Source organism: Choristoneura fumiferana, chromosome 26 (assembly GCF_025370935.1).
Source record: "Choristoneura fumiferana chromosome 26, NRCan_CFum_1, whole genome shotgun sequence".
NCBI classification, from domain to species: Eukaryota; Metazoa; Arthropoda; class Insecta; order Lepidoptera; family Tortricidae; genus Choristoneura; species Choristoneura fumiferana.
The window spans coordinates 9,281,830-9,304,249 of record NC_133497.1 but is presented as its reverse complement, the minus strand read 5'-3'; the positions used below and the strand labels follow the sequence as shown (position 1 = coordinate 9,304,249).

Sequence of the window (22,420 nt, the reverse complement as noted above, 5' to 3'; positions counted from 1 at the left end):
AGCCCCCCCCCCCGCACTCTTTACCGCTTCAACAAATAACAAAAAAAAACTAAGAATTAGTTCTTAACACAAAAATAGTCAAAATCTAAATTGACCCCAAAGTTATGACAAAGCAACCTAATTTAAATTTAAACCATTTTTTTTTTCATTTAAGTATTCAATTAAGAAAGTATACTTACATACGTTAATAGATAAACATTAAATAATCTTGTGGTGATCTCTTCCCATCAGGAGACCCGCTTGCTCGTTTGCCATCCAGTGGAATAAAAAAATGCGACATCATCACGTCTAAACCGCTGAACCGATTTAGATGAAATTCGGTATACACATAGTTTGAGTCCCGCGGGATAGTGAAAACCGAGAATTACGCGGACGGAGTCGCGAGTAGCGGCTAGTTAATAATAATTTAATAAAAAGTCTTATATTTAATCTTCTTTATATATTTAGATAAAGTTACGTCAGCAATTCCCACGGGCACACCGTGGGAACAATCCGAACATATATTATTATAAATGTCAACTGCAGCGAATAATCTGTGTCGAGTTGGTACAGTCATCATCCCAGCCTATATACGTCCCACTGCTGGGCACAGGCCTCCTCTCAGAACAAGAGGGCTTGGGCTATAGTTCCCACGCGGGCCTAGTGCGGATTGGGAACTTCACGCGCACCATTGAATTGCTTCGCAGGTTTGTGCAGGTTTCCTCACGATGTTTTCCTTCACCGCAAAGCTCGTGGTAAATTTCAAATGTAATTCCGCACATGAATTTGGAAAAACTCAGAGGTGCGAGCCGGGGTTTGAACCCACGACCCTCTGTTTGAGAGGCGATAGGTCAAACCACTAGGCCACCACGGCTTTTTCACACACTGGTACAGTCACCAGCATTAATATCTGCCACAGCGGAGCGTGCAAAAATATCTGACACGTCCTTCCGGCCCTAAAAATAGAGTCGTATCAGTTTATGCACGCTTGTTGTGTCAGATATTGCTGCTGCTGACTGTACCACGTCATACATGCTCGTAGACAGTTTTTTGTGCATAATACAGCATGTATTTTTGATACTACCTCAAACTGTAACCAGACGAAGATTTAAGTGCTGTGAACCGATATGAAAACAAATTGTTAATTTAAAATTAACTACCAGAGCGTAATTAATTTTTGTAATATTTTGGAGTAATTTATTGAATCAGGCGTTACTTTGCGGAGGTCCATATCAATGAACTAAAATAATTTCCTTGCTCACCCGCGACCTTACGATAGCTAAGCTTATGCAAAATATGCGTGTTCATGCAGTTCCTCCACCTCCACACTGTAAGAACACACACAAATCACACAAACCCATCTATCACCACCACCACATTACACTGACAATTTAGAATGCATGGAGATAATTAGATACAACAGTATGGGGTCTATTATTAATGAGCAGGTACCTAGTAATATTTTTTTTATCTAAGCGTCGTCGGTGTCGGGGGACCGCTAAGGTTAATACTTTAAAAAATACAAGATATCTACTTTAGTTTCCTGTTAACCTTATGTAAGGAAAATAATGGGTCATTTTTTTTTTACTAAAACATAATAAAATGTGATTATTAGGGAACGCAATACACGCTGTATATTAAATAATAATATTGTAAATGCACTTAACAATTGCAATTCCGTGAGAATATTGCTGCATGACATCGACACTAGTATTATAAACGAAAGTAAGTCTGTTACTCTCGCTTTAAACCGATTTAGAAAAAAATCGACGGTGATAACTTCTCATCAATACACTCGTACATCGGCGACTCGTGGCAATTTGATAGCACAAGTGATGAGACAAACTAAAACTACAAGAGCCGGTGAAATTACTGGCACTTGAGGTATCCCATCTTAGGCCTCTAGGTTGGCAACGCATCTGCAAGACCCCTGGTGTTGCAGATGTTTATGGGCGGTGGTGATCTCTTACCATCAGGAGACCACTTGCTCGTTTGCCATCCAGTCGAATTAAAAAAAAGTCTAGGGATCGCTTTTAATATTGAAAAGTCACTTTCGTTACTGTGACTGCGACGTGTTTATCAATAGGCAAATAAAAACCGGCCAAGAGCGTGTCGTACACGCCCAGGATAGGGTTCCGTAGCCATTACGTAAAAATCTGAATCTTACAAGTTTAGGTATATTTTATACCTTTGCTATTTACTCTTAAGCTACTAATAATTCTCAAGCAAACTTAGCCGTTATAGTTTTCCTTGAAAGTTTGATATACTTCCTACCATCCTGAATTTTCTCAAATTTTTCCACCCACCGGTTTAGATTTTAGAGGGAGGGGGGGGACGCTCGATTTTATTGAAAATTTGCATTTTAAAATTGAATACTTCGCAAACAACTCTTTAAATCTCAGCAAACCCCTAATGGTTTTAAAAGACCTATCCAACGATACCCCACACTATGGGGTTGGTTGAGAAAAAAAAACACCCCCACTTTACGCCTACGGGAGGTAACCTAAAAAAATTTTTTTTTTAATTTTATTATTGTACCATTTTGTCGGCATAGTTTACATATATATTCGTGCAAAATTACAGCTTTCTAGCATTGATAGTCTCTGAGCAAAGCCGCGGACGGACGGACAGACAGACATGGCGAAACTATAAGGGTTCCGTTTTTGCCATTTTGGCTCCGGAATCCTAAAAAGTGTAATCAAAAATTCAAGATATGATACCTTAAAATAAAAATATGAATAATTTTCTTACACCAAGAATAAGATAACTTCTAAAAAATTAGAACAAATATTAATTTTCTATCTCAAATGTTATGTATTCAATGATTGAAAATACTTTTTCTATTTGGTTTCTTTTGCTCGACTCATACGGAAAATCATTGTCACATCACTTTTTTTTTATTCGATTGGATGGCAAACGAGCAAGTGGGTCTCCTGATGGTAAGAGATCACCACCGCCCATAAACATCTGCAACAACAGAGGTATTGCAGATGCGTTGCCAACCTAGAGGCCTAAGATGGGATACCTCAAGTGCCAGTAATTTCACCGGCTGTCTTACTCTCCACGCCGAAACACAACAGTGCAAGCACCGCTGCTTCACGGCAGGATTAGCGAGCAAGATGGTGATGGTGGATCACTAGTCTTTTAGCAACGTCAAATGCTACCTCAATGCCACGATTCGCCGATGTTTACTCATCTCTGATTTTCTGATAATCTTACTGACGAACCAAACTCACTGCCCTATTTGTTGCGCCGCCACGCCACTGTAAGCCAGCCGCCGTTGACGCGTCCGGTCGTGTTCCAGGACCCGGAGAGCGCGGAGCCGGCCGGTTTGCCGGACAAGCCTGATGCTTTGCTCTATAACGAGGCTAAACAGCTGTGCCCGGCTTACCAGGTAACACCCTTGCGTCCATCAACTTTTAACTGTTATTCTGTCCCGTAAGGCTCCGCTTTCACCGGAGATGTGAGAGGATGTGTTGCGAGGTATGTTTTTTCATGAACCAATAGGAACGCTTCATCTGGGGGCACGGGAGTGCCCCCGCCAAGTCGAGCAAAACAAAAACAAAGGCACGGCCGTACCATACTTTTCTCGAAGCCATTCAGGCTATTTTCAACATTTAAAGAACTTGACTACGAAGCTTCCCGATTCCCGGCCGGGGCAGATATTTGTATGAATAACACGAATGTTTGTTCTCGGGTCTTGGATGTTTAATATCGTCACTACTTTAAAAAAAACTCGTAGCTCATAATAGATAATTTTTCTGAGTGAACTTTATAGACATTACATCAAGGTTCAATTTTGTTGACATATTGATTTTAGATACGGGTTTTTTTTAAAGTAGTGACGATATGTATTTAAGTATATATTTATCTTTATACGTATGTTTATTCGTTGCTTAGTATCCATAGTACAAGCTTAGTTTGGGACTAGGTCAATTGGTGTCAAGTGTCCCATGATATTTATTTTGTTTTTTATTTTTAATCGCAAAGTAAAAAAGGGATTTTAAAATACAAACGCAATCTTGATTTTAAGCACAGTGTTATCGAGTCTACTCTCGATTCTGAGCAAACTACTCTCTAGTTTTCAGTTGCTTAACTAACACCTTGTACGTATACAGTACCCTGCGATAAAGATTGCACATCGCTCTTCGGAAAAAGACGTTCGCGACGATTTCCGAACACTGGCGACCGTCCATCAATGATCGTATTTATTAAGTGACGTTTTATATAAAATAAATACTGCACCTTTATGGACTTAATTAGTTTACGTCAAATTAATGGCATGTAAACTTCGGATATCTATAGAGAGCTGTTGCAACTAGTAGAAAAAGGATAGTTCCCTCTTTTTCTTAAAGATGCCATCGTACAATTTTAAGTTTTGGGGGGTTTCAACAACTCTTTATTATATATTTTCATCTAAGTGCGTCCGTACTCTATTGCACCTGTACAACGACTGACAAACGTCACATAAGTAGTGTGACAACGCTCTACGAAGCCGAAATTAGCCGAGTCTCTTTCCAAAGACCGATGTGCAATCTTTATGGCCGGGTACTGTATGTATATTTATAAATATGACATGTAATGTACAGTTTACAACATAGTATGAACAGAATATTTAATTTACTACCATTACCATCATTTCCATTCCATTTCAGGTAGCGAAGGAGCGTCTAATCGAGGCTTTTGACAAAGCGAAGCTCGGCCGGTGGATAAAGAAGCCCATAGAGCAGGACCAATTCATTTGTGAGATAGTAGACGCCCCCACGCATGCGCTGTTCGCCTAGGCCGGCCGCGCCCGCGCGCCTAGCACAGCGCAGCGCGACTCCGACGGGAGGGAAGGGGATGGCGATACAAATTATAAAGATAACAAAGATCATTTTAATAGAAATTATTGGGGCGAGGTAGGCAAAGGAAATGATGTAGGTAGTTATAATTTTGGGGGCGTAAATACAGGATATGATGTTAGTGGAAAAGTAGGTAGTGGGAATGAAAGGGGAGATAACAAAACAGAAGAAAATGGTAAAGGTGTTAGTGAAAATGTAGGTAGAAATGAGAAAGAAAGGGACGTTAACTTCTGGGAAAAACTGTTTAATAGAGATGATAGATATACAGTTAGCAGGAATGAATGGGGAGCAAATGATTGGAGAGATAAATTGCTTAGGGATCCTACCAATATAAACAGCGATAGTATTTGGCCAGATTGTGGAAATATCGGAAGACCTAACTATATGGATGGAAGAGATAAAAATAATTGTCTGGGTACAATAAATGAGAGAATAGGTGAAAATGAGATTAATGATCGGCATAAACGTGTAACTTGGGGTAGCGTAAAATATAAAAGTGGAGCTCCTGACGAGGGTGATGCTAATAATCGTATTAAAATAACACAAAGTGAAGCAAATGAGCAACAATGTAGGGACGTTTGTCGTAATGATTGGCGGGGTATAAATAATAATCAACAAAGCATAGCGAACTATAATAACTCTGTAGATCAGATAATAAATAAAGATGACGATTCCCAAATACGTGTAGCTAAAAATAATTTAAAAGATGACGGTGAAGCAGCGAATAAATTACGTGAAACAGGATTTTTGAAAACATATATATCGCGAATTGAATTAATTAAAAAGCTTCGTGAGCCCAAATCAGATTCCGAATTGCAAAGTTGTCAAAATGAAACTCCTGTAGCAAAACTACGACGGGCTATTTTAAATAACGAGTGTGGTAAAGAAAACAATGCGAATATAAATGATGGCAATCATCTCACGTCCAATTTGCCGAAGGGTAGTGAAACAGATGAATCTGATTTAACTAAATTTAGAATAGCAGACATTAAAGAGAGACGTGTAGACGATATGGTATTTCAAGACAAATCCAAGAAACTTAACGGTAACGTCATTTTTATAGGAGGTATCGATAAATTAAAAGACGAATTGACTCAGAAAGATGTAAACAATTTAATAACTAAAGTACGCCAGTTAAATTTGGATGGTCAAAAAAGTGAATTGCTGCCCAAAAATGAAGCTAGGGATGGTACGTGGCTTGACAGGTTCAATTCGACGCATTGTAGAATAAATACACCCCAGCGTAATGATAGGGAGAGAATTCACCAACGAAATGATACCGGAGTTGAGAAATTAGGTTCACAACTTTTGAAGAAAAAGCTTATGCTGTACCACCGGTTGAAAGGGGATGAGGTATGATTTCAATGTTGATATCATTCTGGATACCCCGTCGATTAATTTAATCACAAGATCCTTTTTTGACACAGATATAGATTACACTAGATTACGCAAATGCATCTACTTCGCGTGTCCGAACCCCGACCAAACGTCGAGGTTGGCCCCATACAGAGACTGACCGCTAACTGACTAATCATGACTAGTGACTGACTCGAGCCCCACGGCGCGGGCGGGCGGCGCATTTGAATCTATTTTGCGCGGACATCGGGGAATTCACATCGCTAATTCGCTCTTCAGATGTCACTTATTTATAAAAGTGACACGGTTGATTTTCATACAGATTGAGGTGTTTGCGTTATCCAGTGTAATCTATATCTGTGTTTTTTGAGTTCAGCGTTCGTTTTTTATTAGAAACTACGTCTCTTACGATATTATTATAAGTGTAAAAAGACAAGACTTTTCAACGACAAATTCTATTTTTTGAAGGTTTTTTAGTGTTCCGTACTTAAGTAGTAAGAGAGGAACCCTTGTTTTTGAGAAACCGTGTAGGATTACCATGTCAAAAAGTCAAAAGTTTGACCTATCTAGTCATACGCCAAATGAAAAAGACTCCATGCATATTTTCGAATAATCCCATTCCCGTGGCTTGACCGGATAACCTGCTGGTTAGTACTATGAAGTTAGGGTTGGGTTCGAATTCAGTAGAAGCACCCATTTGTGTGAACATTATGTATGACTCAAGTCATGGGTGTTATATGCATTTACGAGCAATATTTCATCACACATTTTTACAGATGTAGTAAATATTCCTTTCTCGTTGTATTTTCTCGAAAACGTTCGTATTTATCATGCTACTTCAGTCAGCTTCAGTACCCATCAAGACAGCGTAAGGGAAGGTCGCATCGAGATATCAATTATGTTATTTCTGCGAATGAACCCAGTCGTTGCGAAGTCTGGTATTTTTTTACACTTAGAACGCCTTCACGACGATCTTACGTTGAAAACTAAGAAGCAATAACTCGAAATATAATTACGTACTGAATCTTGAAACGTTTCGGCGTGAAAAATCTTTTTTCCAAAAACATCCGTGTAATTTGAAAACATCCATCAAACGCAAACACGCGAAACAATGTATTGTTTAAAAAATACGGCGATATTTTGAAAAATCCTCTTGATCTTATAATTGTACGTTCGGAAAAGGTTTTTTTTGGATGATGGGTCTTAAGGGAATTTGTGTTTTAGGATATAAAACGTTTAGATGGAAAAATGTTTACAAAAATATCCGTTTAGTTTAAAACACAAACACGCAAAAAAATCCATTATTAAAAAAAACCTTGTTGAATCTCGTATTTACATGTCAGGGGAAGGTCCTTTAGGTGATGGATCTAAATGGAATTAGGATTTGGATATTTTTGGATGCAGATATATAATGCTTAAACGTTTTGGCATCAACAAAGATTAAAATAAATATTATTTTGTGTTGTTTCTTCTTACTTTTAACCATACATCGTGTTAAGGTGTTGCTTATAATTTGCTTCACTTTTTAAACTATAAATCCACAAACATTTGACAGTAGCGTTCTTTGTCTGTGGTTTAGGTTTTTTTTTTAATTAACCCTCTTCGTAATCGCTCGCTGCGCTGTGCTATGAAAACAGGCGCGACCAATCTAAGCAACAGTTGGGGGGGTTAAGAATAGTGTAGAACGACGGAGGTTCTGTATAGTTTAGTGTAAGCGTAGTTTTTTTGATCCTAGTTTATGGGTCAGTAGATATTTTGGTGTTGTTTCTGTTTTTTACATGATATATTAAGATCTGGTGGAGTTATTTTGAATAGTTATAGTCGACAAAACCTTTGCTGTCCTTAAGCGCTCGGTTGTTTTTAGCGATAAACGCAATGCGTTTGACGCACATCAATTTGCGACAGATAATTTAATTACCAAACATTGTCTTACGCGGTGAGCGCAGCGCCAAACGCATATGCGTTTAACCAGCGTTTATCGCATAAGACAACCGAACGCTTAAAAGTATCGTTTCGATTTTGGCGTCCGCGACCGGATTTCGCGACCCACTGCTTAGTATGAAAGTCGCGCGACGCGGACGCAAGCGTCCGTCAGTGCTTCATATTCATTCATACTTAGCAGTGGATCGCGCCACCGGGTCGCGGTCGTGGAAGTCGCAATGTTACCTTAAGTTTAACCTCGTAACGCCCAAGTTATTTGTAGGAAATTTGCTCAGCGTGCTAATTTAAGGTACTCATCCTAGCGGCCCGGAATAGGATTATGTCCTTATTCAAGGACCTCGGGACGACATGATACGTTCACCTAGGTCGTGACGAGTACAATTTCATAGAACACATTTACGAGGTTAAAGTCAACGGTTAGTTTGAATTAGGGTTGCCAGTTCTGCTATCTGTGCGAACAGGACAAGAGTCATGCACAGTTTTTTTTATTTGAGTGCGCGACGAGTTGAGACAAGTACTGTCGAACGCACATTACATCTGTTTCTACCCAGTCTTATACCGAGTGCCATAACAAATAAATCACCGCCCAGTAAAGTACGACTAATGCGGGGTAACCGGACGCATAGCAACCCTAGTTTGACTGAACACCTCTCTCTCACAATAATAATAAGAATACGGTATTAGACAACTGTTGAATTTGCCATATCCTATAAATGATTATAAAAATATATACACAGACAATGTTTAGCGAAGAGAAAATTTAATTCGGTTGAAAATTGGATTTGAAGCGATTTTTTCAAAAATCTATATATCTGTCTCTTTCTGGAACGCTTTACTCTATAATTCATAATTCTTTATTGCTTGAAAATAATGTTACAAAAGGTCTTAATTTAACAGTTATTAGTTCATTACTTCACCAATGCAATCAATTAGGAATTTTCAGCAAGTATGGCGCTACTTGCGTGTGTCGTCACATGCAAGTAAGTCTTTCTCTGTCTAATCTTTAAATTCGAACCTTTATAGCTCTGTTATATTTAAAGATATCTTAAAAATTGTTTCCCTGTTCGATTACATGCATTGTCAAGTTTTAATTTATAAAGTAAATAAAAAATAATCAAATGCCGTATTTCTTAAACTGTCTGTGACAAATATGCATTTTGAATCAAAATTCCAGAAAAGTTATATCATGTAATTGGAGGTTCAGCGACATCAAAAAATGTATTTGACGTCGTTTGCTTTTTGTGAGACACTTATTTATTGCCGAGTGTACATGTGTTGTAAAAAAACGCTTACACGGTTCATTGAATAATTTGTATTAATAATATTATTTCATAAGTAGGTTATTTATTAGATTTAAATATGTTGTAAGCATAATTGTAGTCAAATTTTAGATTATATTTTAATAAATGTCAAATTTAGTGTTAACGCCTCACTCAAACACGTCACATTGTATCTACATTAGTATTTAACGAATAATAAAAAAACACGTTTAGTATTAAAAAAAAATAAAGCTAATTTTAACGGACGTTTCTGATTGCGGCAGTTTGTAACCATCCTTAACCTTTAGTACGATTTGGAACTGATAATTGCTAAAGCAGAATGGCAAAAATACAGGGTGCTAAAAATTTCCTGTACTATACTGTAACCCATTTTAAGGCTACTGATCACTAATACAAGTGAAAACACATAGAAATTCGAAAAAAAAATGTATGGAATTTGAGTCACAAGACGATTATCTTCATACAATATAAAAAAAACTAATTTCAATGTTTTTCCACTTGTATCATATTAGTAATCAGTAGCCCTATTATGGGTCACAGTACAGGTTTTTTTTTAACATTCTGTATAAGTACCAAAAATCCCAACGATTAAAATGTATTGGTTAGTTAGAGCGTATCTCACTGGTCATAAACATACATCGTTATCGCGGGAGCAAAAATGATTTGACAGTATTGAAAGATTATGACAAATAAGCAATAACAGAAGTGACACTATATCGGGCAACATTTTATGCCTACAAGTTCGAAATTGATCAACTTTATTTCTAATATCAGATCTCCATACTTGATTTTATTAATAGTTATATACTTTAAAAAAAAATAACTACGCAATCGCAATGCAAACGCTTCAGTCACTTTTCCTGTTCGACATTGTCATTTATTAATTATTTGTAATAATAACTGTATTCACAACATAATTACCGAGTGCTTTTAAAAATGCCGCGAAGGAAAAAAAACGTGTGATGAATTTGTGGAGTTGTTGGTAAAGGCTTGTGATACTAAATTATATTGCTTTAAGTCCACTGTTAGTTTCCGTCAAGCAAAATCTTCTGTGGAACAACATTTCAACTTGCAATTTCAACTTCTTAGATGCTTAGAATTTGTAGGCAGAATATATCCGTTTTTACCAATTATACATTCTGTTATATCTGTTCTTTAACTGATTTGTTTTTGCTCCTGCGATAACTATGTATGGTCATAAACATCTGGGATAACTCGGGGCATCTATACGAAAGTGATGTAGCAAAATATTTTATCGACAAAAAATATATCGATGTTACTGCCAACATCTAAATGTTATTCGACATAAATAAATATTACTTATTTTCTGCTAATTTTTAAATAACAAAATAAACAAATTAAAACGTGTATTTTATATAATTTATTGAATCAGGCGTTACTTTGCGGAGGTCCATATCAATGAACTAAAAGAATTTCTTTGCTCACCCGCGACCTTACGATAGCTAAGCTTATGCAAAATATGCGTGTTCATGCAGTTCCTCCACCTCCACACTGTAAGAACACACACAAATCACACAAACCCATCTATCACCACCACCACACCACACTGACGCGTTTGTCTAACTACTAGTAGCATGGTGTACGGTTGTGTTACTCTGTGAGCTCTGGTTGAGTTCGAAACCCGTCAGTGTGGTGTGGTGGTGGTGATAAATGGGTTTGTGTGATTTGTGTGTGTTCTTACAGTGTGGAGGTGGAGGAACTGCATGAACACGCATATTTTGCATAAGCTTAGCTATCGTAAGGTCGCGGGTGGGCAAGGAAATTCTTTTAGTGTATTTTAAGTATATGTTTTTTTAATAGTTTTCATAATATATAATCAATATTTTTTCCATGTTCGTCGTAGATGAAAATATCCACTTTAAACTGCTAAACGTTTTCTCAACGTCCACAGTGGTCAACGGGGTATTCTTGAAATATTTATATTGACTCAGAGCCAATCTCTCATTCATCTTGATATCGAAATTTCCTTACCTTTTATAAGACTGTTTACTCTTTTCATGGTGTCATAATTTATTATATCGACATCTTTTTTATCGATATCAAATCCCTAGAACTTGCCCCGAGTTATCCCAGGTCATAAATGAATGAGGTTCTGAAGTGTTTTAACCACCGTTCCTGAGAGTTAAGATAAATTTCCATGAAAATCAATAGGGTATTTTCCTGAAAAAAAAATACTATTTTAGTCTGTCAGAAAATACTTATTAGGGCGTGAGCATTTCCGGCGACACTGGTTCAGTACAAAACGAAACTTATGACATGTCCTCTTGTTTTTTTTTTCTTTGAGATTAGAGTAGAGACCTTATGCTCCACTTGTTATAATCGACGCTGGTTTTTTTGGTGTTGCCTCTTGTCTTTTATTTAATTCTGGTCACATTTTGTACTTTTTTTATTTCTAGACTAAAAGTTTAATTTGTTAGACTCGCACCGGTTTCTTAATGATGCCAGAAATAAAAAAATATTAATGCGTCTATTATTATACTTAATATCTTTAAAATATGTAGAAATTAAAACAAACTTAAAAACGTATATGAATTTGACAGGTGACTATTAAACTAGAAATAAATGGAAGTATTTAGTATGAAGCGGACGATTTTATGATAGTATTCTGGTAATTTACAAATTAATGTCTGGTTTAGAGATTTAAAAAATATATTAGTTCGGTGTTTTTCATCTAAATTGTATCGACCCCGGTAACGCAACATCAAAAATACTTTTATTAATGTTATTGTTATTAATCGAAAATACAAACTGAAAACTGTCCAGCGGTGGTATAGCGGTATAGCACACGGCACGGAATGCCGAGGACCTGGGTTCGATTCCCAGCGAATTGAATTGAATTACTCTGTGAACTAGGAATTAAAATCAATGATTCTAATTTAATAACTTTCTGTTTATTACAAAAATAGCTGTTTTAAAGATTTTTGAATCTTGAAACAAATCTTGAAGTTTTGTTAATTTTTTTGACTGGCGTAGGGTTGCTAAGGGGTCGCTGATTTTTTAAATTTTGGGTTTTGAAAATACCGAATCAGAATAAAAACATTTGTGTTAGAAATAAGATTTTTGTTTTATGTTTAACACTAAGCATTTGCTACTTCTTGGAACTAAAGCAGATACAACTTTTTACCCACATTTTTGATGTTTTTATGTATTTTTGACGAATTATTTTCTGTTATATCATTTTGCATCTTACTCTTAGATAGTTAAATAAGCAATTACACGTTTTTTTATTCTATTTTTTTAATTTTAAGTAAGTTTATCGCAACGGTATGTGCATGCAGGTTTTATACGGATATTAAAAAAATCGACAATACGCTGCTTAAATACAAAAGCGACACAAATGAAGAAAAACAATTTGTTGCGGATTTTAAATGCCACTTAAATAAAATGTAATTTAGCGATAAAAAATCTTTTACTTTTATTTATATCGCTTTTGTAGTTGAGAATTATGTTATGCAGGTCATTAATTAATGATAGTCATATTTTTTTAGTTTTTACATTCCATACAACTTCTATCATCTAAAAATATTATTAATTGACCTTTTATTTTAAAATGTGTTAGCATCAAAGTGTGGGTAAAAAATGTATTAACCCTACTAAGAGAAGCTATGTTTTAACTACTTATTTATAGGTTAAAAAACCTCGTAACATAATTCCTAAATTTCCTAAATTTAGGACATTCGTCAAAGCTAATGTCAAACTTTACTAATTGACATTAAGTTTCAAATTCTGGTGGCAGGTGGTTACTTTTTGTTTTAGATTGGTTGTGGCTGGTATCCTACCGAACAAGGACAGCTCTACCGTACTCGACCTAAAGTCTACTGGCAGTGTCTTATCCAACCTCGACATTGGCGGAAGCATCGCATCGTTCGATGGGGCCATTATAATTATAATGATTAAAATTTAACGTTGGCTTTACGAGGTTAAAGTAAATAGCATATGTAAAGTAACTAATGCTTAGTAATTAGACTGAAATCAATTCAAGTTCTGACATGTTCATCATGTTCATAAAAGAGTTACCTATGTAAATGATAGCTGGTACAGTCGTCTCATTAACATCTGCCACAGCGGAGCGCGCAACAATACTCAAACGGCCCTAGAAATAGTCTAATCAGATATTGCACGTTTTCTTGCGTCTGATATTGGTGCTGCTGACGTTATGGAGGCCTTTAGGAATCATGAATATTTTTTTAGTTCGATCTGTAATCAATGAGGGTTTTCACGGAGGTGAAATATCGCTAGATGGCGTTAGTGTCGTGAGGCCGTTTGACGTTTGCTCGTTAAAAAACTAAATGAGCCAATCGCAAGCAAACGTCAAACGGAACTCACGATACTAACGCCATCTAGCGATATTTCGCCTCTGTGAAAAATTTGGTCGCTGCTCAAAAACCGTGATAATTAACGCCTCTCTTGACAAGTGAGGTTTTATTTGAACACTTTTTTATCAGGATAACAACGACCATGGATGTAATACAAAGAAATACAACACGGTTACGTCATAAGAGACTTATAACATATATATGTATGCATTATCATTTAGGTCATCCTTCATCGTACAAAACTTCAAACGAATGTCATTTGCATCAGCGACTGCATGCATTCAGAAACGATTTTTGTGTTTTTTTGACACCCCCTATTCGAAGATCTCTTGGATAATAGGTGCCTCCTGCATAGTGATAACGTCTTCACTACTGTACATAGTGTATCAAATAATTCGTTTTGACATAAAAGTATAGTTTGACATAATATATCGTTGAATTTCTCATAGCAATAAGATTTAAAGGCAATACCTATTTTATTATGTAATCAGACAGATTTAAAGCAAAAATTTTATACGTATAATAAAAACGAGTGAAATGGATTTTGTTTCAAATTTTTACTAGAGAAAATTATGCTTTGATTATGTTTTATTTGTTGAGTTAGTTGTAAAAAGCGTGTAGGAACGATAATTATGCCAAAGAAATTATATGTAAATTACTTTTATATCAAAAAGTGTTGTATGATACGTTGTGTTATTAATGAAGATACAGTTCTTAATCCAAAGATATGTTAATTACACTTGAGAGCAATCAAAACTGGTCACGCTATACTGACTCGTTTTAATTGCTATCAACTATACACTAAGTTAACATAATTTAATAAGTAATAAATAAGTCTCATCGTATCTTATAAGCTTGCAAAGTATTAAAATATGTACAATTATTAATAATACGTGATAATTTTATGATCGGTACACAAATGGCATGATTCAGTATCGTTAATTTTTTTTTTCAATTTTGAATCTTGTTTTTTAAATCCAGAAACCTGAATAAAAAAACTTGTATTTTTCTTTTAATAATACTGAATTACGCACAAATTTATGCACTGATTTAATTTTATTTCTGTAGATTTAAATAAATGTCCACGCAGAATTAGGAACTCCCAATTTTATTATATGTTTCGTGAAAATTCTTGAAAAATTATTTCGGAAAAGAAAATAAATGTTTGGGATGTTACTATTTTTTTTTTGTTTTATTTATCGACGGATATTTACCAGCTGAATAGAATTTTCCGTATATAACAAGTTTTTTTTTGCTGACTAGTTTATGTTAACTTGCATTGATTGTCAACCAAACTACAGAATTTGTACTAAATTTTAATTAAATCCGAATGATAAGAAGTGGGATATTAAACTTTTTTTCCTACTTTTTATCCCGGAAATTTAGCCAGATGCAATTTTTTAAATTTAGCTTTGTTTTTGGAGGTGACCCGTAATCTAATTGTATCGTTGATCGAAGCCAGATGCATAATAAAAAAAATTTTCGCTTAATCTTTTTATTCTATAACAATAACTAATATAAAATAACAAACACATAACATTGTATACATATTTCTTTTATTCTAAATCAGTTATGGCGACATAGAAAAATGCTGAACTAAAAATACTCCAGTATGATTTAATTTAATAATAACATTTACTGCACACCACATTGTAATTATCATACTTATTTGTAGATACTAAAAAATATCAGAAAATAACTATGGAATGATTAAAATAATGCAAAGTATAAGAAATTTGTGATAAATGTGATTAAACCTACTTAAAAGTTCAGTTTACAGTTTCGTTTTTGCAGTTAACACTTTAACAGTCATATTAAATATATTGTTTATTTAACAGTCATCAAAATCATTATTCTTCTTCTTTATAAGTCACATGATGGCTCGGCACAGTCCTTCTTTCAAAGAGGTTTACTTCATCAACAGGCTATGGTAAAATTCATGTCTTATTTCGCACATAAATTCTGAACAACCTCTAAACTCTAAAACAACAATGATGTAACTATAAAACTTTTTTCAAAAAAACTTTATGATAAAAACGGCCAAAGATCGATACAAAAATGGTTTTTGAGGTTATTTTGGAAAGTTGAAATTTGTATTTATATCAGTGCTGTTTTAGAAGTGCGAACTGAGGTGTAAATTGAAAGGGTGACCACGAGGGTCTTCTTGAGAAGATATCACTCAAACTACGGTTTTTTTCTTGCTCTTTTTTGTACATTGACATCTATGTGCTAGACTGCATGTTGCTTATATCAAAACGGCGCACAAAAACAGTTCACGGCGCGGTTTTGTGAACAGTTCACTAGTCTGTTGACGTCCGTGACAGCGGTTGTGTCAAAGTAATACTGATGATTGATGCGCCGCGCGTTTTGTTCCAAACAGCCAGGTTAGTGCCGTAAGGTACATAGATGTCAATGTTTTTGTATTTATTTTTACGATTTCCCACTAAAAATAGATTTATTTTTTGTCAGATTTACCAAAACTAGAATACCTACCTTCATTTAAAAAATAAAAAAAAGAACAGCTACGCTCCAGGAAACGAACCTGGCGCCTCAATAATCCGTGTTGTGTTCTCATCGGACTATGATTTTTTGAGGCCTGGGGCGATCTTTAATTTTTTTCTTTAATTTAAAGCCAGTTCTTATGCTAGTTCACTTTATGTCCGCTAGATGGCTCTACATTTCACGTAGTTGACGTATGCGCTGTAATAGTTCAGCTAGTGCCCGCTAGATGGCGCTCACTGGCGGCACTTTAGCGCGGCGTGTATGAGCTCCTTCAGTTCCGTGTACAGAATGCACCGGCGGCTGGAAGGCTTGCAGATCTCCCGGTGGTCCAAGGAGACCCCGCACAGGGCGCCGATGCCGGCATCTGAAAAAAAAAGAGCGACGCGGACGTTGGTCAATTTTCTAAGTATGTATCTATCTATATAATTATATTTATCCGTTGCTTAGTACCCATAACACAAGCTTTGTTAAAAATAAAGTTGTGTTAAATACTTGTGATCCTTGTGATGTATATGTATCATGTATGGATATCATTTTATAATATTGTAAATCTGTTTAAAAATAAATACCTACCTCGTTGAGTTTCTTGCCGGATTCTCGCAACAGAGGTTTTTCCGAACCGGTGGTAGATTTTTTGACACTCATAAGTGCTTGTTATCAGAGGCGTCTTTACCTATAGTGCAGGGTGTGCGTTACCGGCCAAGAGCGTGTCGGACACGCCCAAAATAGGGTTCCGTAGCCATTACGAAAAAAATAAGTAATATTTTTCTAAGAATTTCGTATTTTATACGGAATCTTCCAAGTTTGGGTATATTTTACCTTAGGCTGCTATTTACTCTTAAACTACTAATAATTCTCAAGCAAACTTAGCCGTTATAGTTTTCCATGAAATTTGATAAACTTACTACCATTTTGAATTTTTTCAAAATTTTCCACCCAACGCTTTAGATTTTAGAGGGGGGGGGGGAATTTTTTATTGTCCCATTTTGTCGGCATAGTTTACATACATATTCGTGCAAAATTACAGCTTTCTAGCATTGATAGTCCCTGAGCAAAGCCGCAGACGGACGGACAGACAGACAGACAGACAGACATGGCGAAACTAATGGTTCCGTTTTTGCCATTTTGGCTCCGGAACCCTAAAAACAGTGTTTTTGCCCAAATGGAAGAGGTTTTTATTCCAGCGCTAAAGCTCAACATTTTCAGCTTTATCGCTATATGTCACGTGACCAGATTTGACGTTGGGAACGAGCGTCGAGCGACTGCATGTGGCCGCGCCTTAAAGAGCAACAAGTCACCCGCGGAGTCGACGCTGACGATCCTTAGCCACAGCACGGCCATGAGCGTGCGCTGCGTCTCGACGAGGCTGCGCACGCGCGGCGCCGCGCGAGCACTCGCCGCCAGCCAGCGCGCGTGCAGACGCCGCACCAGAGAACAGTCTGCCGACAACGTGACATAAGTAGGTAATAACTTTTTCATCACACTTGCTCGTAAACAGTGTCGTAACATGCAGGCTACCTTGTTGCAACCCCCCAAATAAAACCCTCGACCTTAATGTGCTTGTCATGAAACCCGTGGTCGGTAAATGAGTCATTGCGCGTACAGATTTTCTTGTCATGAAGCCCAAGGTCGGTCGCATGACTCAGTGTCCGTATTGATGGTGCTGCGCATGGCGTAGCAGCAGGACCACATGCACACGCGGCTCAGGCACATGCTGAGGGAGGGGGAGGGCGGCGCTGCCAAGAGTACAGCCTAAGGTATCGCCAATTTGGAACAATTATATTTTTTCATTTACAATATAAATTTACTTGCAAATGTGATGAAAAACATTGTATGTCGCACGGCGTACTAGAATTACGAACATCGACTTATTAAAGCCCTCAGTCTTCGACTTCTGGCTTCTAAAGACTCTCGTTCGTATTCCTTATTTACCGCCCTAAAGACATAATGTACTATTTTTTTGTTTTAATGTCTTTGTGTTTTTATTGTAAGTATAATTTGAATTTTACAGCGCATTGGTTTTACTGTAATGCTGTAATTTTTTTTGCAAATAAATAAATAAATTAGTGATGCAACAGACCTCTGTTTCTGTTTCCGCAATTGCGGAAGTTCCGCGCGCTTTTTAACATTCATTTAAAAATATCGGGCAACCACAGTGTTATAGTCCCGTTTTGTTCGGAAAAAAAGGGAGGACAAAAGTTAAGATTGTTTTTTGGAATCTTTTTGTATTTTTTATTTCAATTCCAAATTTTTACTTTTACGGTCATCCCGTAAAACCTAAATTGAAAATACAAACTGAAATATAGAGCACAGAAAAACCAGAAAAATAAGATCGTGTAGCGGTATAGCACGCGGTACGGATTACCGAGGACCTGGGTTCGATTCCCAGTGATGGTCTTATTTTTCTGGTTTTTCTGTGCATCTATATTTCAGTTTGTATTTTCAATTTAGGACAAAAGTTTCCGAAAGACAAAACTGTCTCAAAACACAGACATTCATTGCCCCGTAACGCATAATTGCCATAATTAATTTCGGGTAATGCAAAATATTCACAAAATTATTCTAATCCTACTAATATTATAAATGTGAAAGTTTGTGAGTGAGTGAGTGATTTGTGAGTGAGTATGTTTGTTACTCTTCACGCTAAAACGCTCGACGGATTTGATGAAATTTGACAAAAAGTTATTTTACTTAGATTAAAACATAGGTTACCTTTTATCCCGATATTGCCACGAGATAGGGATAAAATCTCTAAATAACAACGGCTGGGCTTAGAGTCATGACATTTGGTATGTAGGTAGCTGGACATCTGGAATAACACATAGGCTAGGTACCTACTTTTTATCCCGATATTCCCACAGGATAGGGATAAATCTCGAAATAACAACCGCTGGCTTTAGAGTCATGAAATTTGGCATGGGTGTTTTAATTTAACGTCAATGAAAACCGCGATGTAATTTCAGAGAATTCCCACGAGAATTTAATAAAATCCCGGAATTTCAATTCAACTGCTACGAGTATATCTAATGATTTACGCGTGCGAAGCCGCGGGTAAACGCTAGTTGTAAATAAACCCGCGTAGCTCACCCAAAAACTATGAGATTTGACATTTCGGAGACCTCACGCTACACTAGCGCTTCTAGCGGCGAATTCATACGCGATAGCCCTCATAGGACCTACGCTTGCTAGCGCAGCACTGCGCGGGCGCGGGTGCATGTACGATCCTACGCGCGCACACGAAACTACGACCTTGTCCAGAAGGGGCGAATTCGTCGCGAATCGTATCGCGCGAATTCATTGTCGAGGTACTAGCAGTGGCGTAGCTAGGTAACCTAGGGCCCTGGGGCAAATAAAAAAATGGGGCCCACTGCTATTAAAAACTGGTAAGGTCTTTTGAAGTAAAATCATTATATATATATTTAAAAATGCTAAGCAACTTTATCATCAGCTATAAAGCAGAATTTCGGAGCCCCTGAGCTTGAGGGCTTCTTTTTGCACTTCTATTTTGAATTAAATCCACTAGTTTCGTTTAAGGATCATTTTGTTGCGACGCCGACATTTTTCACGCGCTAAACAAACACGACCGGTCAGCTGGTCACGGCCGCCATTGCATACGCTACGCAGCGCCACCAGTGGCCAAAAAGAAACTATTTTACGATGTGCCCGGTATAGAGCTAGGAATATCGACGAATGCGTTGCTCTAATCGATCTGCCGTATTATTTCTCAGGCACATCGTGATATGCCTGGCCAACGTTTAGGCATATCATGAAATGGCGGCGTTTCACGATATGCCTAGGAATTTCGTGATCTGGCGGATTTTACGATCGGCCGCCGACATATACAAATACTTTAAAAATGCTAAGCAACTTTATCATCAGCTATAAAGCAGAATTTCGAGGGCCCCCTGAGCTTGAGGGCCCCGGAGCACTGCCCCACCTAGCCCCTTGGTAGCTACGCCACTGGGTGGGTACTAGACGTCAATACATCGCGTCCACAAGCATCGCGCGAACGCGCGTAAATCGCGTGCACTACGCCACTCTCGACTCGCGCTTGTATCAATGAGGGCTATCGCGTATGAATTCGCCACTAGAGGCGCTAGTGTAGCGTGAGGTCTCCGAAATGTCAAATCTCATAGTTTTGGTGAGCTACGCGGGTTTTTTATAATTAGAATAATTTTTGTGAATATTTTGCAGTATCTGAAATTAATTATGGCAAATATGCGTTCCGGGGCAATGAATGTCTGTGTTTTGAGACAGTTTTCCTTTTTTCCGAACGAAACGGGGACTATGCAACACTGTGTCATGCTCGATATTTTTATGGTACGGTTTTAAGGTGTATTAAATATGATTTTAATCTAAACTTTGTTTTCACGCCGTAATAACAGACTTTGAAAGTCATACTAAAAACCTCACGCAACAGTGCCCATCTAGTGAGACAAAAAACGATAGCCCTCATTCGCGCGATACGATTCGCGACGAGTTCGCCCCTTCTGGACAAGGTCTACGCCAGCAGCTGGGCTACTACGAAACTCGAAACTCGAAGTTCGTGTCGTGCGGTCCCTCTGACACTTATACTATTAATACGAGAGCGAGAGGGACGGTACGATACGAACTTCGAGTTTCGAGTTTCGTAGTAGCCCTGGTGCTATTATACAGCATTGATTTTCGGGCCTTACCTTGTCCCATCTCGAGCAGCTCGACGGAGCGCGCCGTGATGGGGGTCTTGATGTCGGCGAGGGGGGACCCGCGGTGCGGCACCGAGTAGAACATGAAGCCCGAGCTTTTGCTCCACAACCGCGCGCGTGCGCGCAGCCTCTGCTCCTCTGCAACACAAGAGATAACTTCAAACTTCTTCAAAGAAAGAAAAAGAAGCGGTGCAGCACTGTATCTGGCTAGGCGCGGAGTTAGATAGCGAAGTAGCTGGATAAGGTAATAATAAGTAAGGGATAAGCAATAGAGATGGGCCGAATGTGGTTTGAACCGAATAGGACTTCGGCGAAAAATAAAAGATTCGGCCGAACTTCGGTTAAAAGACCTGCCTCTAGTAAATTTTAAAATACGATTTCATAGATTAAGAAGAAGAGATTGTTAAATTTTAAATCATTGTTGAAACCCCTTTAGTAGTTTAAAAATACAATGTTTCTTTTTTCTTTTTTTTGTTATTCAATTGGATGACAAACAAGCAAGTGGTCTCCTGATGATAAGAGATCACCACGCCATAGACACCTGCAACACCAGGGGGATTGCAGATGCGCTGCCCAACCCAGAGGCCTAAGATGGGATACCTCAAGTGCCAGTAATTTCACCAGCTGTCTTACTCTCCACGCCGAAACACAACAGTGCAAGCACTGCTGCTTCACGGCAGGATTAGCGAGCAAGATGGTGTTAGCAATCCGGGCGGACCTCGCACAAGGTCCTACCACCTGCATCTTAATGTTCAGTTTGTGAATTTTTTTTAAGTTAAATTTACAAATTGTAATCAATTTTTATTTAAAAGAATAGTCCTAAGTTTATTTATGATTGGTTTTTTGGAGTCTTTTTGTATTTTTATTTCAACTCCAAATTTGTTACTTTTACGGGTATCCGTGAAAACCATATCGAAAATACAAACTTGAGACATGCATGCACAGAAAACCAGAAAAAGAGACCAGCGCTGGGAATCGAACCCAGGTCCTCAGCAATCCGTGCTGCGTGCTAATAACCCCTACACCAACCGCTGGACAGGGAATCTAGACACGGCATTTTTCTTATGCAACATATCTCAGGTTGCTTATTTCTTCTTTCGTGTATTTTTTTTTTTTATACGACTGGGATGGCAACGAGCAAGTTGGGTCTCCTGTATGGTAAGAGATCACCACCGCCCGTATTTGTTCTTTCGTGTGTGACTTCGAGCTAGTAGGTACCTACCTAGAAAAATATTTTCAAGAGTTTTGTAGTCAGTTAAATTTTTTACTTTTTTGTTAAAAAAAAATCTTTATTTCTCACTTTTTAGTGATTTGTAGCCAAAGTACATCTCACAACGATTCCATTAAGCCTAAACACGGCTTAGTTACGTTGTTTTATAACAGAGTTCCGTTGCCTACCTTCCGGCTTCAGGATTAGATCTTCGAAAGAATCATTAACTTAAAGCTTCTTCTTAGTCGCTTATCTAGGTTTAGTAATCATGATCGTTTATAGACGC

General features: G+C 37.5%; 2 protein-coding genes across 2 annotated transcripts in view; one reads left to right on the top strand and one right to left on the bottom strand.

Annotated features, from left to right (window-relative positions):
- The window catches only part of LOC141442730 (double-stranded RNA-specific editase Adar-like), a 98,252-nt gene extending 83,332 nt beyond the window's left edge, over positions 1 to 14,920 (top strand). Inside the window, 2 exon segments of the mRNA XM_074107812.1 lie at positions 3,284 to 3,373; positions 4,635 to 14,920. Coding sequence (XP_073963913.1) covers positions 3,284 to 3,373; positions 4,635 to 4,763 — 219 coding nt within the window. The 3' untranslated portion in view covers positions 4,764 to 14,920.
- Positions 14,921 to 15,216: 296 nt separating this feature from the next.
- The window catches only part of LOC141442734 (uncharacterized), a 61,247-nt gene continuing 54,043 nt past the window's right edge, over positions 15,217 to 22,420 (bottom strand). The window contains exons 9-10 of the mRNA XM_074107819.1: positions 17,538 to 17,678; positions 15,217 to 16,603 (exon numbers count right to left, since the gene is read on the bottom strand). Coding sequence (XP_073963920.1) covers positions 16,473 to 16,603; positions 17,538 to 17,678 — 272 coding nt within the window. The 3' untranslated portion in view covers positions 15,217 to 16,472. The remainder of the gene's footprint in view (positions 16,604 to 17,537; positions 17,679 to 22,420) is intronic.